At 40.0% G+C, this 16,636-nt stretch overlaps 1 protein-coding gene across 1 annotated transcript in view; it reads left to right on the top strand.

The window, feature by feature from the left end:
* Window positions 1-16,636, top strand: part of LOC149252209 (SUMO-activating enzyme subunit 1B-1-like) — a 313,309-nt gene that overhangs the window by 205,075 nt on the left and 91,598 nt on the right. The window contains exons 9-10 of the mRNA XM_089459659.1: window positions 7,542-7,645; window positions 7,958-8,065. Of these exons, the coding sequence (XP_089315785.1) occupies window positions 7,542-7,645; window positions 7,958-8,065 (212 nt within the window). The remainder of the gene's footprint in view (window positions 1-7,541; window positions 7,646-7,957; window positions 8,066-16,636) is intronic.

Raw genomic sequence — 16,636 nt, 5'->3', positions numbered from 1 at the left:
CTGACTGTACAAAAACTAACACTCCCTCTTAGCGAGGAATGTGTTCTAGCGTTGCAACCCACTAAAGCAACACCCTGTCTCTACACCATGCCTTGTCACGCTGCTGATGTCTGGCTGCTGTTGCCCGCCAACTATTGCGCAACTCTAATGTGCGCTGCATCTGTGCTGCTGCTGACCCTGCTGAACTGCTGTCAACTACTGCATCTGCACTGCAACTCCATCTATTGTTGCTGCAACTGCAATAACTGCAACTGAAAAGCATCCAAAATACTGAACCAATTGTGGTCAGTATGATGCATTTGTCACCCGAGCCCTGACTGCTGCTAGACTCTGCGTTGTTACTACGTTGTTACTGAAGCCTCCGCGCTGCTACTGACTCTGCACTGTGCCAACTACACAACTGCCAACTCTGCTCTGCGTTGCTCAAAATCTGACCACTACTAGCCACTGCATCTGTCACTCTAGCATCTGACTGCATCATCTATCACTGATCCATCCTGCTACTGCATGTTATGGGCTCTCGTAGCAAGGTATTGATTCATGAGGTGGACCTCCTCAAGAATCCTGCCCATCCTGTAGCTCTTTGGGGCTACAAAACCAAATCACCCCACCTCACTCTTGGAGGTATCTTGGTGATCATGGCAAACTCTTCCTCCAATTTGGAGGACAACCTGTCGATCTCTGCGGATGCAACCTGTCGATCCTGCTTCTCCTCCTTGTCCTTCTTCTTGAGAGGACATTGAGTGCTGTAGTGGCCAAGCTCACGACATCTGAAGTGTTTCACTTTGGAAATGTCGTTCTTTCCTCTTGCGCTGCTCCTGTTACCCCTTTGATGCAAGGGCCACATTCTCCTCTTTCCTTACTTGCTTCATCCCATTGCTGTTGTTGCTGCCAGTGATGGTGGTCTTCACTAAATCTCGCCCTATCTCCTCCTGCTGCAGATCAACCCACATACGATCTTAGTCTGACAACTTTTCTCTGCCTAAAATACTCTGGACAAAGACTTCCCATTCTTCGGAAACAGTGTTGAGAGCAAACCACACCAATTTTGTACACTGAGGCGCTGACCCTACTGCAGACAATTGGTCTCGGATATGCTGAAGCCTAGTAAGGAAGGGGTCTATGCGCTCCCCTTTCTGCATCCTTGTGCTTCTCAGCTTCTCGTCAAGATACATCTTCCACTGCTTGGAAGATCCCTCGTATAGCATAGCAAATGCCTCCCCACATTCGCTGGGTAGTATCTTTTCCATCTATGTGAGACACCATGTGATCTTGAACCCCATCGAGAATCAACCTCTTTGCTTTCTCCATCTCCTTCTTGTAGGCCTTCAACGGATTTGCATCTGCGGGTACAACTACCACACTATTGATGTAAGCTTTGAGATCATACTCATCTAGAAGACAGGGAGTTCTTGCCTTCCAAATCACATAGTTGGAGGCTCCCTCCAATCGATCCTGATCTCTCAGCCCTGCTGATGCCATCTCTGCAAAAATGTCGAATTCCTCGTCTTCTCCTTTGCGCAGCTGCTGACTGACTTTCCGCACTCCCTCTTGAAGTAGGCAAATCTACTCACAACTGCTTCTGCTCTGCTCGGAAAAATCGAACTTCTGGGCTAGAAGTCCCTTGAGAAAAGAGTTCCCTCAGTGTGTGCTCTTCCTTCCCCCCTGACGCTATTTTGCACTATCAAACTGCTGCAAAATAGCTGTCCCCCAGCGGAAGATCTGCTCTGCAAGGAAAATACTGCGTCTCCCTCTCCCTCTGGTAAGCTCTGATCTGGAAAATCTAATTTCTCTATCAACTCTCTCAGAGAAATAAATTTTCCTCAAAAATTGACCCTCCTAGCCCAAGTACTGCGCTGCCTCTTGAGGGTTTCGAATCGCTGCCTTTTCAAGAATCCTGCCCATCTTGTAGCTCTCTGGGGCTACAAAACCAAATCACCCCACCTCACTCTTGGAGGTATCTTGGTGATCATGGTAAACTCTTCCTCCAATATGGAGGACAACCTGTTGATCTCTGCGGATGCAGCTTGCCAATCCTGCTTCTCTTCCTTGTCCTTCTTCGTGAGAGGACATTGAGTGCTGTAGTGGCCAAGCTCACGACATCTGAAGCGTTTCACCTAGGAAATGTCCTTCTTCCTCTTGCGCTGCTCCTGTTGCCCCTTTGATGCGAGGGCCACATTCTCCTCTTCCTTTACTTGCTTTATCCCATTGCTGTTGTTGTTGCTAGTGATGGTGGTCTTCACCAAATCTCGCCTCATCTCCTCTTGCTGCAGATCAGCCCACATATGATCTTAGTCTGGCAACTTTTCTCTGCCCAGAATACTCTGGACAAAGACCTGCCATTCTTCGGAAACGTTGTTGAGAGCAAACCACACCAATTTTGTAGGCTGAGGCGTTGACCCTTCTGTAGACAGTTGGTCTAGGATATGTTGAAGCCTAGTAAGGAAGGGGTCTATGCCCTCCTCTTTCTGCATCCTTGTGCTTCTCAGCTTCTCCTCAAGATACATCATCCACTGCTCGGAAGATCCTTCGTATAGCATAGCAAGTGTCTCCCACATCTGCTGGGTAGTATCTTTGCCATCTATGTGAGACATCACGTGATCTCGAACCCCATCGAAAATCAACCTCTTTGCTTTCTCCATCTCCTTCTTGTAGGCCTTCAACGGATCTGCATCTGCGGGTACAACTACCACACTATTGATGTAAGCTTTGAGATCATACTCATCTAGAAGACAGGAAATTCTTGCCTTCCAGATCACATAGTTGGAGGCTCCCTCCAATCGATCCTGATCTCTCAGCCCTGCTGATGCCATCTTTGCAAAAATGTCGAATTCCTCCTCTTCTCCTTTGCGCAACTGCTGACTGACTTTTCGCACTCCCTGCTGAAGTGGGAAAATCTGCTCACAACTACTGCTGCTCTGCTAGGAAAAATCAAACTTCTGGGCTAGAAGTCTCCTGAGAAAAGAGTTCCCTCAGTGTGTGCTCTTCCTTCCTCCTGATGCTATTTTGCTCTATCAAACTGTTGCAAAATAGATCTCCCCTAGTTGAAGATCTGCTCTGCAAGGAAAATACTGCATCTCCCTCTGCCTCTGGTAAGCTCTGATCTGGAAAATCTAATTTCTTTATCGACTCTCTCAGAGAAATAAATTTTCCTCAAAAACTGACCCTCCTAGCCCAAGGACTGCACTGCCTCTTGAGGGTTTCGAACTGCTGCCTCTGTAGAGATTCAAAATTCCTCCTTCCGTCTGCTATTGAGCTCTCCGTCTTACAATCTGTGCTCTGATACCATGTGAAAATTCGGAAAACTGAATCCTATTGCAACACCTGGAAGTAATTTTCCTAATTGTTAAATTAATTTTAACAATTTATTTACTGTTTGCTACAACAAACATTGAATCAATCACACTGCAACTTACACAAATAAACTGTGGAAGAAATAAACGTTGGAAGAAATACTAGCACACACACATAAAATGACAGTTATTTTTGGACCAATGTCCTCGGAAAACCCAACTTGGGAAAACGGTGCAGCAGCTGAGGGTTTTATTATTATGCAGTAGTAAATCTGAGTACAAATCTATGGATGCTCAAATCTAGCAATCCATAGAGAGAAATGTCTGACAAAAATCTAGTGACAAAAATCTCGCTCTCACCGATGATTTGACACTCACCTTGGCTCAAGATGAGCTGCTCTCTGCGGCTTCTATGCAGTCCTTGCATCACACAACTCAGACCAGTGTCTCTCTCGCTAACTGATCAACTGTTGTCTGGGAAATGGAATCTCCTGGCCTCCGGGATCCAACTCCGGCCTCTGGCATTGAATCACTGCTTCTCCCCAGCAAAATACGGCTTCCCCTCTGAAGCACTGCGTTGCCTCTACGTGGAACTCTCTGTCTCTCAGCTATGCATTTACCGGACTGGAAAATCTTCCTCCCGACCTTACTATCGCTTCCCCTCTCTCACTGCTTCGATCTTATTGAATCACCTCAAGCAACTGAATGCTGCTACTCTGGAGATCGATTTACCAACAAAATCGAATTCCTGGTGTCTCAAGTGTGTTCTCCAATCCCCATCGAATTTCTTCTTATAATCTCTTGTTGAGACATCAACAACCAAGATTAAAATATAATCGATGGCTAAGATTAACTAGAACTCGATCCATGTCTTCTTCTAGAATATTCTCACCATGACTTAATTAATACCCTTTAATTAATCAGTTTTCCTAAGTTTAGACTTAGGCACCATTAAAAAAGATTAATTATTTTAATTAAGTCGTCTCTGGGTGGAATTTCCAGAAACGATCTCTGGGTTTTGGAGAATACATGTATTCTAGCCTCCCCACCAAATTTCGTGACTAGAACGCAACCGATGCTACAAAAACTAATACGATCGAGGAGAAACTAATCTGACCATGGTTCTAGTCCTTGGAACCCTGATGCTGAGTCACTGCCATTGCCAAGACCCTTTGCAGCTGGTTCACCTGGTAATGGGTGGAGCCATCGAAGAACTGGCCGATTCAGCTGTGGTTCGAAACATGGAACCCAGTGGTCTAGCCACCGCCCATCGTCGAACCTTTGCACTTGTTAAATTTTGTAATGAGCGGTGCTGACGAAGTGTGGGCTGATCTGATTGTGGTTCTAGAGTTGAACCCTCTCACTGCTCACTGCCATAACTCTACACTTGATAGCGTTTGTGAAAGCCAGTGGTGATGCAACGCGAGAACGTGTTGGAGCACTACTCTAGTGTGACTTGGAAAGTGATTATGGGCACCCCAGTGATGGCGCAGTAGTGCCACCAAGCCTTGGCGGAGGTCACACGAGTGCTACATGGTGCCTAGTGATCACATGACCTCTTCTAATAAGCCGAAGCTTCAAACAAGCATAACTTTTGATCTGAGACTTGGTTTGAGGTAAATTTTATATCGTTGGAAAGCTCTCAGAGAGCTGATCACGATGGTGGTATTAGAATTAAATTCCACAGACTTGCAGAAATGAGGTTTTTGCTAACCCCATCTTCATAATAGACCTTGGAGATTGGGTCAAAACGAGGAAATAACACCTCCCACAACTTGAGAATGCCTTAAGGGGGTGGGAATGGAGTGCTACAAGTATGAGATGAGCTTACAAGATGTTAAGGAGAAGGACGCTTCTAGGAACCAAACCTAAGGGAGTAGGACTTCGAGGATGTTTTTAGATCAAGTGGCAAGGAAGGCTTCAGTTCAGAGGGAACAACCAAGGTAATGGAAGCAGTTCCTAGATTGAAGTCAATTTTAGGGACAAAAGTACCTCCCTTGCTAAGAGGTAATGTTGATGTTTGTAGCTCGAGCAAGTACTTCTGCACAGACCTAAGTGTTTAGGTGTGTAGAAGTCGCCCAAGATCTCCTTAGACAATTGCTCTAGCATGAGAAAGTTGTTGTTGTAACTTAGGCTAAGTTTTTACTTAGGAAAGCACATAATTTTTATGTTGGCTAATTGATCTAAAGTAAACTTAGGAAAAGTGAAATATTTACTTAGTGATTATGTTTTAATCTTAGTCCTTGATCCCAAGGGATGCATGATCTAATCTTAGTTGTCAATCACTTTGCAGATTAAGGTTAGGGATTTAGCTCAATGTAAATTTATAAAAGCAACGCTAAGGCGAGGGAGAAGACACATCATACAACAACATAGGATTGAGAGAGGCATCTCAGTGAAGAGTGTGATAGTCAAGTGTGTCAGGGTCAAGGAATTGCAGAAGGGGAGCTTGGAGATCCAGATCAGCTAAGGGGATTGAGAAATGGTCTAGGGTCTGATCTATTGGATCAGATCTAAGGGATATTGTAATCTATTATTTTCTTAGTTGGGCCATTATCCCAAGACATGAGTTGAGGTAAGTTTTGAGTTTTAATGAAGAGCTGTTGATTGGGAAAAATTTGTTTGTGTCATTGTGATTGAGGTTGGCTAATGTGATTTTTGCTTCTGCTAATTAAGTTAAAAACCTAATTGAGCTTTCATTTAGTAGATCTGTAATCTACTAGGTCAATGAATTGCCAAGTGCTAGGTTCGCAGGAAAATTAACCAAAAGGAGGCATTTTGTTATGTTTTATCATTACGAGAGCTATCTTATAGGTCGGCTTGTGACCAATTGAACTGGTGAGTACTTAAAGTCATTTTTAGGGATTTTAATTGTAAATTAAGCCAAATCGAGTTGGTTAACCTCTTATAAATAGAGGGGAGTTGAATTAGGTTAATCATTGTCAGACACACTCAAATATTTCTCTTGCTAAGAGTGTGCACTAGCTTCTCTTCTTTCTCTTGGATGCAATGGCTCATTAGGGTAGCAAATTGTCTTGGGGAGGATATTTATTGCATGGAGAGACTTTCTTGGATTGATGAAGTGATGCTTGGATGAATGGTGTAAGTTTAATGTTATTTTTCTTCCATTTTGCTATAATTGTTGGAATTAGGGTTTTCTTGAGCCATATTAATAAATGCTATATCTTTTATGAACTCTTGTTTCTTCATATGCAAAATTTGTCATCAAGTATCCATCAAGGAAACTAGATTGCATTCCTTGACCTTAAATCTCCTTAAAGTGAAAGTTGCTGGGGTTTGGTAGAGAGCTAGTTTCTCTCTCCCCTCTCTATCCAAGGTCCTCTTCCTTTGACCTCGTCCTCTTGACTCCATATGCCCAATTGATGGTAGAATCTAGTCTTTATGTGTCGATCAAACTAAAATTTCCATCTTTTTCTTATTTTATGTTAAACTTGGGTTAGGGTTTGGCAAAATCTGCATCTTATAGGCTTAATTTCACATATATGTTATACTACTAAAATTAGGCCTTGCATCTGCTAATTCTAAGAGGTTAGCTTGTTTTGACCTTGGAGAATATGAAAGTACTCAATACTCCTCCATGTCTAGGAATTTTTGATAGTAGTCTTTGGATGAGCCTCTTCAAACGAAGTGCCTTTGGTGGCTTTGATGATGGAGTGCTTTGATTAGAAGTGTTGAGTCCCCCACTGCTGATGCTTGTTGAACACCTTTGCCTTTGAAAATTACAAGGCCTTGGAATAAATCTAGAGCTTCTGCCTTATTTTTGGTTGAACTCTCTACTCATGGTAATACAGATTTTATACTATGGGATCATAAATGATCCCCCCTGCACCTGCTACCTCTGCCATTATTATTTTATTACTGTACTAATAGGTTTTGTATTTTTTGACTTTCTATAATTTGGAATAATTTGCATGAATTTTCATAGTAGTGAAATTTATCCTTTATATATATATATATTTTATTTTTGAAATGTATTTTCCAGTATGTTTTTATTTTTTTTATCAGATCATATTGAATCCGAATCCTATCCTGTATGGAAACTGTGCTGTAAATGTCTTTATGCAGTTGATAACTACATTTATAACCTTTTTACTAATGATATGTACTATTGTAGATGGTGCCTCCTCATTTTATTATGACTTTTTTTGATTTCAAGCAATGTACTGAAGTGGCAGTGCAGAGGGTTATTGTTATGGTTTATAGAAGTGTGCCTGTTTCTTCATGCAGTTATAGAAGAGTTCGAGCAAGCTGAGGGTCGACAACCAGGTCATGTCTCATCTGCAGATTTGGAATCTGTGCTGAGCCTCCAGAAGAAACTCTGTGAAGAACAAGTATGTGTTGTTCTAGGAGCGTGTACATTGCACTAGTACCATAACAGTAAATTATTCCTAGAATTTTTTGTTTGATGCAACAGTTGGGATGTGCTGAGCATTAAAAGGAGCTTTATAAACTTTAATGAATAATATCTGTGGTTCAGATGTATTCAGTTTTAGTGTACATTTTTTCATCAGAATGTAAATTGATATTTCCTGCAGTGGACTGCCTAAACTTTCAGCTGAACTTTTGTTTGTATAAAACTGTTCTACATACTAAATTATACATTTAAGCAACATGAAGAAATAACTCAATTCGGATTTATACAGGGTTTATCTGAATCTCGAATACCAGATATTCTCTTGGAAAGAATTCTTGATGCCGGGACAAGAGAACTCCCTCCAGTTTGTGCAATTTTAGGGGGCATCCTTGGCCAGGTATATAATTATTGACTTTTAAAAGACACGAGCTATACATTGTCCCAGATTTATATAATGTTATTGGCAAGATTAAATTGATTCAGTGTATGCCATTGCCATTTACGGAGTGAGATATCTAGAGAAACAGATAGGATCATAGTTCTGTTTTAAAATGGTCTTTTTAATTTAGCGGATAATATAGAAAATCTGAAGCTCACTAGGGCATTCATAACATGTTCCAGTATATTGCTCTATTAGTTAAATCACAGAATCATCTTTGTTTGCTTTAATAACGCACATTGGGCCTGTGTTTGAGTCTATGTCACAAGGTTCGTTGAACTTTAACCTTGAGGTTCGAATTTTGGCGAACCTCAAAAATGTTTTGAGATTCGACGAACCTCATCGAACCTCATAGCCAATGACCAAGTCCATAGATCAAAACTCATAACTTCACGTCATAACTCAAGATTGTATTTTATCCTTGCAGTTTCCAAGTTTGTGATAGCATATTTTATGTTTATTGATGTTGATTTGTTACTATGTTATCCTATAATTCATTTTAAATTAATATATGTTTATATATATAGACGAACCTAATAGCGAACCTCATCAAAAAATTTGAACTCAAACCGAACCCAATCATTGTCGAACCCGAACTCGAACTCGAACCATGTGACATTGGTTTGAGTTATGTTTATCATTTATTTAAAACTCAAGGATAACAAACCTATTCTCACTAGAGTAAATGATGGTTTTCTTGCAGAGCTGTGATATCTAAAGTAATCATTGTTTGTGTTGGAGGCTTTTTTTTACTTGCCCTGGGTGATTAATATATTATATTCATAGTATCTCTTTCTCCCAGCATCTTACCCTGATTTCTTCTTTCCCTTTAATAGATTTTTCCTTCATTCATTGTTAGAATTTTCCAGAGTATCTATATCCGTTTTCAGTGATATCTCTGGTGGAATTGGACCATACATACTGTCTCTCTCTTCAGTGGCAACCAACCATGTTCCAAACTAATGGATGAAATGACTTCCTCCATTTCCTCTCAATTTTCAATTTTTAATATACATCTCTCAACACTTAATGTGTTTGTTCTTGCCATCTTGGCTATCTATGTTACGTCTGTTGGTATTTTTATCTTTCACCATATGTTACATTCTAGCAGGCCTTCGAAGAGGATCCTGATCCTTTTTCTGATGCCCTGTTCTAGGCACTAGGTGAAAGAGAAATGAAATTGTGTTTCCATTCTTTCTTATTTACTTCTGTATTGTTGTTCTTGCTCCTTAGAGACTTTTTGATTCTTCCTTAATGCAAGTGGTAATCTGAATCTTTTAAAGACAGATTAATTGCTCCATTAGGGAAGATTTGTGCTCATGCCACATAGACCACCTCCTCAAGGAATTGATGTGCAAACTTGCGTTGCAGGCATTCTTGCATTAATATGCTTCTTGTTATGTGCATCTTCATGTCTCGCACAGAGTGTGATTTTCTCTATGTTAATGTCTGGCCTGCTTGTACAAACTAGTGTTGCAACCATCTCAATTTTATTGTGAAATCACAATTTTTTGTCCTAGCTGATTTTATGGGCCAAAAGAATCAGTGATTTTTTCAAGGGCAAAAAATTCACGATTTTATCGCAAACCACAAAAAAATTGCGATTTGATGGAAAAAATTGTGATTTAAGTGATTTTTTTTTTTTTTTAATTTATCTCTAACTTTTAAATTTTTGTATATGCATATATATTTTTATTTTGCTGATTTTTACTGATATTTTCCCAATTTATTGTTTTTCTGGAGGCTTGCCAAATTTTTATCCCGATGCTGATGTTTGCAACATTGGTACAAACTCAAAATTGAGGGGCACCAAATTGCTAGAGAACAAACAAATCTTTGATATTGCTCTATTGAACAACATTTTATATTTTAGCATCTTGTTTTTTGAGTTCCTTGGTAGGTGGCGAGCTCCAACATGAAACAAATTAATGTGTTAGTATTGGTGTTGGACAATGTTAGTGGCATGTGACCAATATTAAGGTCAGTATTAAGTTGTTAAACCACCTTAACTGGTTTAAGGTCTATGATTGCTGTAATCTTAGATTGTGTAGTTGAGAGTTAGTTCTATATAGGAAACCTTCTTCGGGCTAGCCCCTTTGTTGTATATTGGTTGCAGTTATAATATAATGTCACATATTCTCTTATGTGTGTTTATTGTGGTTTTATGCGTAGTTACAATATATGGATACACATATGAATAAATAATGTATCCATTCATAATGTATGTGAGAGAAAAGTTACATTCATAATGTATGTGAAGCACTCTGATGTTCATTTGAAGGAAGAAAACATGAGTGAAGATTTTAACCCCTAAAACATTGTAGAATTTTTGAGAATCTGACTTCTAATGGAAATCCAGAAATTTCACCTTAAACACGAGGTTTCCCAGCAATCAGTGAGCAAACCACATCCATGTGTATGTCCATCATAGCACAACCAAGGGTTATCCATAGACCATGTACCCCACATCACATGGAGCATCCCCAAACATGGTGTAAACACTTTGGAATATACCCAAAAGCTAACACCCGCTCTTTATGAGGAAATTGTTTTCACCCACACTAGTTTTCTCTCTACAACTCAACCAAACTTGCCATCTACAAATTTGAACCTGCTTGGTATTTTGGGATGGACGAGATTTGTGTTGTTGTCTATATTTGTGATTTTGATAGATATAATCCACTTATCTCTGTCTTCTATGAAGATATGATTATTTTTGTGGGACATCTTGAACAACTCATGATGCGGTGTCCAATGATTTTGGCTTGTGATGTTGACTTAATGGTAATGGAATTTGGCAAGTTTCTTGTGATCCAGGGTTATGTTCTTTTAGATTTATAGATGGTCATTATTTCTTGGTGGCGCTTGAGATGTTGTGAAATAATATTTTGTTGTTGGATACAGTGAGACTTCCACAACTTACAAGATCTAAATTTCAGCATAGTAGAAAACTGTTGCAAGATGTGAAATTTGATGAGGATGTGTGCTCTTATTGTTGGCAATTTGGCACAGGTATGGCGCTATGGTACAGGTGTTGTCCTTGATGGCAACTCACTTTGGTGACAGATCTCAGTTCAGGTGCTCAGATTGAAGGAAATCTTGTATACGCAGGTACACCTTGCCGAAGACGCGTATACACGCGGTTTATACGTTCCGAAGTCGCGTATGCGTATACACGCACTTTTATGCACATAAAAGCGCGTACATGATGGGAAACTTATTTTTGGTCCGTGGTTGTTAGTCCTTGGAATTTGAACCCATGGTTGTGGACCATTGTATCTCGTCAGAAGAGTTGACCCCAGGTTTTGGGCCCTTGGTATTGTTTATTATGGTTTTGGCCCGTGGTATTGTGCAAGGCCTATAACTATAAAAGAGGAAGGAGATCATGTGGCAAGGTATCATCTGATTGATTGAATATCTGATATCGTGATAGATCTGGAATACTGGTGATTGGGTTATGGTGCAGATCTAGATCTGAATAAAGGAGGAACCTGAGCGCAAGAAGGATAAGGACTATTGATGGATCTAAATCTCAAGGCTTGAACAATTGGTATCTCTGTATGATTTTGATCTGTTATATGTGGCGCACTCTTGATCTATAAATCTGGGCTAACTAATGTCTGAATACTTAAAAGAATAAATTATCCTTTATAGGTCTGTACGCAGGTTCAGTGAATTGAAGGTGCGTATACACGCGTTTTCTGTGAATGAAATACGCGTATACGCAGGTTTGTTGTGATACAGAAGCGTATACTCGCAGGTTGATGAACAGTGAAGTAGCGTATATATCTTGATTTATGTTCTAGCTGCTTCTGTTTTATTGCTGCAGTGCTCTGGGTTCAGACTTGGTGTTTGATTACAGTTACTGTGTTCTGGGTTCAGTGATCAGAAAAGTGCTTATTTGTTTAAGCTTTTGATTGGTGAAAAGGAGTTTGGGTTATGCAGAAATTCTTGATGTTTGATTGATGTTACTTGTGGATCCAGTCTGAAAATTTATGAAACGAGGTCCCTGAAAGCAAAGAGAAGGTTGCAGCCTTCTGCAGGTAGGAGCCTGCGTACTAGTATCTCAAGCTAGTACAAGAACTAAGGGGGTTGGAGCTCCCTTCCAGGAAAGCTGGAAAACGAGAGAGAGCTATAGCTCTCTGCAGGTTGCAGCCTGCGTACTGGTAAAGTCTGCTCCAGTACAAGACATTGTAAGAGAAGTTTCTAATTAAAAAGAAGATAGAGACGAATTGCAGCAGGGGGTTTTCACCCACATTCGGTTTCCTCCTTATATCTTGTGTTCTTGTGTGTGACTGTCTTCTGCTCTGTTTCACTGTTTCTAATACTGTTTATGTGCATCTAAATCACAGATTAATAATTGACATCTGGAAGATAATTCAAATTATAAGTTTGCTTGATATACGCGGGTTTCTTTCTCTGTAGTTGCGTATATACGCGGTTTCTATTAACTTAAGTAGCGTATATCTTCTGGAATTTAAAAAGGAAATATTTGGCTTGATAATACTGATTCACCCCCCCTCTCAGTATTATTTCCAACACTTATAGTTCATACGTGTCCCATTCAAAGATTGAAGGGTGTGAGAAGGTTGTTGTTCTAAAGGTTGATTCATAAGTTAGAGAAGAATTAGATCAGAGTGTGGACAAGATGAAATTGGGAATGGATATGCCCTCACCTTTGACTGTGACATACATGACATAGGCTTTATTGATATGTAGCAACAAAGGAGTTCCTAGGCACATATGAGTCGAAGAAAGTGTTTACTAAAAGATAGGACCAACAAAGGAATAAAGCAAACTCTCCAATTAAGCTTCAACTTGAATCCCTTGCTAGAGTAAGGGTTTCTAGGGCACAAAAATGTATAGAGAAAGACAACGCCACCCGTCTAAGGGAAAGCTTCACCATGGAAAATGATAGATTTTGAGTTAAAAGGATCACCAAAGCAATACTTAGGTTTTATTACCTCTAACACTCATCCACACTTGTCCTAAATCAATTCGACCCTACCTAAATGCGCTAGAAGCTTGCCTTAGAAGGATTAGAAAATATAAAGAATGGAAAATGTTAAATTTTTCAAAGTTTTTTATCAACATAAAGGTTTCCAGTCCTAATCCTTCTTGGATGATGGAGTCTTTTGGGCTACTTCAAGGGAAAATGGCAAATTGCTTGGAGTAAGGGGGGAAACCTCTTGTTTCCACTTATATAAACTCTAGCTATCATTTTTGTGAGGGGAGCAATTAAATAGGAGAAGCACACTAGGATGTCTCCAAAGGATTTCATGGAAGAGACATTCAACATGCAAAAATTATCCAAGATTTTCCATAAACAATTTGCATTTAGATAGAGCATAGAAAAACCCTAGAAATAATTAATTACATGAAAAACAATGAAAAGTATGCAATAAACTTCCAATCCTTCCATGAAAATGCCTTCTTTCAATCCCCCCAAAAAACTTGAAGACGTAAGCCAATCTCCAATAGCGAGAGCCCCATAAAAATTACATCTCCGCAAGTAGTTGGTTCAACAAAGGCTAAGTCGAGCTCTCAAGAAGGGGTCAAAATCCAAGTTGATGATGAATATAATGAATGGAAGGATCTCAATTTATATGAGGTCTATCCTTCCATTTTACAACAAAATATTAGCCTAAAGTCCCTATGAAAAGCTTAATTTTGAGTATGAACCAAGATTGTGGGTTATAGGCCAACCTAATAGCTCCATAATAACAAAAATACGCCACAAAATTCCACATGTGTGGTTCGAAATTTTCCCCAAGCATGACATCATGGCCTTTTTGGGCAATAAATTCTCTAAAAGTGCATGAAATGGGCAATGGGCTAGGTGGATGTCCCATTATCATAATCAATTCCATTCTTGAGGGGAAGCCCTCAAGAAGTGTCTTGAAATGTCTCCAAGTGTCGAAACCCAACTCTTGGTGCCCTGCATCATCTTCAAGGGGGCTAGAAGTATTACATGGCACAATCTCTCTCCAACATTGGGGTTCCAAGTGGTCGTACAAGATCTCCCTTGTCATCCTGGGGATGACCATCATGATTTGGGTTTTGGATCCAGTCATACCCATCAAACAGTGTAAAGGCCAGCCTGGGGGCATGCTGGGTCTGCTGGGTACATCATCAAGAATCTCCAACACCAAGCAAAGGGAGCTCAACATTTCAACATCTGGGATTGCTTTGAGGTATCAATCATTCACTGGATTCATTAAAGTGCCCAACGCTTTTCTCTGGAGCGACAATGCTGCATCTACAAGGTCATCACTACTCTTTAGAAGTGAGGTACGACCTGGGCATCATGTGTAGTGGAGGCATAGTGTGCTCTTAAGGCCTCTATTGTTATGTAAATGACCATCTAGCAAGACCATCTTGAAATCGACTGAAAGTTACCAATCATTAAAGACAATGACCATAAATGCATCATAGTGGACCATACTTAATTTTAAGGGGATAATAATACTTCAAACTGGGATCACCTTCAAATATCTAATTAGACCATGTCCCATAAAAGTGTTCCCCACCTATTTTAGGGATGGCTAGATGGTAAACACTATTAGGTGCTTCTAGCCCCTAAGAGGAGGTGACATGTCCATTGTCAACCCTTCAACTCATAGGTGTTTGTGATAATGTGGCAGCGAATGGGAAATACTTCATGGCAAGGTGCCATGGCCATGGGACTAGCTGATGTAGGTCCATCATCCCGAGTGTATAGATGAATGGAGGGAGCAATCATGGAGGCATGAGTTACCCCTTCCCTTGGCTTGCTTGCTTCTTTCACCCCTCTGGTGCACCTTTTACTTCTAATGATAATGTTTTGATAAGGATCATAGCTCAGGTGTCCATACTTTCTTTTAATGATATAGCATTAATTTACCCCTTAATGATGAGTCAACTTTTCTCTCATCAAGGTTGGAACATGTAAGGGTTCCTTTATTTATGTGATGGAGCATTCGGTGCTCAAGAACTAGGCAATAGCTAATGAGGGGGGTAGAATTCATGCTAGGATTTTTCCCACCCACTAATTAATGTTACGGGCATGTTTTGTATTTTTTTTTCTTTTATTGTGGCCATTTAATGCTTTTACCTTTCTTGTAGCTGCATCAACCTTCGAGGCAAAGTTTTCGGCGCAAACCCATGGATGAGGATATGAGAGTGCCAATCTTAAAGAACCAATGACGACAAACTCAAAGGATGGATATGAAATTAGGCAAATGGTGAAGAGTGGTAAGTATGGAATGGTTATGGATACACTGCTTCAATCCATGTTTCTCAAGTAGTGCCCCTCCTATAACTCTAAGGCCTCAGAGGAGGTCCCATTGGACTAGGGTGAAAAACTAACCCCCTGGTAAGGTGAGAGAACAACTTTACAGTCAAGATTGGTCAATCATTCAACTCACCCCTTAATCCATGTTCAAATGCCCAAAACATTAAATGAAAGCACATGATTGTAAAATGGTTAAAGTATCTACCGAGTGGTGACCCACCTTCCTTCAAGAGGAATTCCAAATGGTGAGAGGTGTTTGATCGGTGCAAATGGCCAGGGAATGTGGTATATCATCATACATTGAGGAAACGTTCGACTACTGGCTATCCAAAGTAGGAGAACTTTTTTCTCTTATGGGGTTACCCACTTTTGGTGGTAACGAGACCAAGGGAAGAATTTGCAGCAATATTCCAACATAGAGGAATTACATACATGACGAAATCAGAAGAGGGTTCTATGGTGGAGTTTCCAACCCAGTAAGAAGGATGATTTCTTAGCAGTTGTACGACCGAGCCAACATGCCCATTTGTGGCCATACAATAGGATTTTTTAGCATATGTACATGGAATTTCTAGGTTTTATCTTATTTAAAATTCTGCTGTGAGTTATAAATTTCTGTAGGGCCATTTTCCATATTAGGGAGCCTCATTGTTCTGATTAATAAACTGAAGTTTTGTTTGAGGGTAATTTTCTATGTGAGAATTATTTCCCATCTCTGCATCCATCGAAAATTTGTGTTACAATTCAAGTGTATTCCTTATTCAGGATTTAGATTTAATTTTCTAGGCTAATAATCTACTAGGAATATCAAATCAGATTTGGAATTAGAAGTTTAACATGGTACCAGAGCATTAAACTCTAAAGAGTAAATCAAAATTCTCATAGTTTTTATAGCATATCCAAAATTCCAACAATAACTTTGCTTCAGTAAATTTCGAATTTGAAGATGTAGCAAGTAATTTGAGGTTTGAGGATAGGTTGGAGGGTGCCTCTAACTTGATCCCTTGGAAGGCAAGGGTTACATTACTTTTGAATCAAAATGGGTTGTGGGGTTTTCCAAATACCACAACAACCCTATCGACTGATCCAATAGAGTTGGTCATCTATCAACATAAGGACGTGAAGGCCATAAGGATCTTCATAGATGCAATAAAGTCTCACTTGATCCCTCACCTATATAAAAAGACATTAGCACGGGAAACAATTGTGTTTATTTTTGTGTAGCACTGGGAGGTATTCCCACATGCTAAGAGGCC

This window comes from Pinus tabuliformis, chromosome 7 (genome assembly GCF_031772625.1).
Source record: "Pinus tabuliformis cultivar Carrire ecotype Pingquan chromosome 7, CPIR1, whole genome shotgun sequence".
NCBI classification, from domain to species: Eukaryota; Viridiplantae; Streptophyta; class Pinopsida; order Pinales; family Pinaceae; genus Pinus; species Pinus tabuliformis.
Note: the sequence above shows the minus strand (reverse complement) of the source record. Positions and strands in the feature narration are given on the sequence as shown.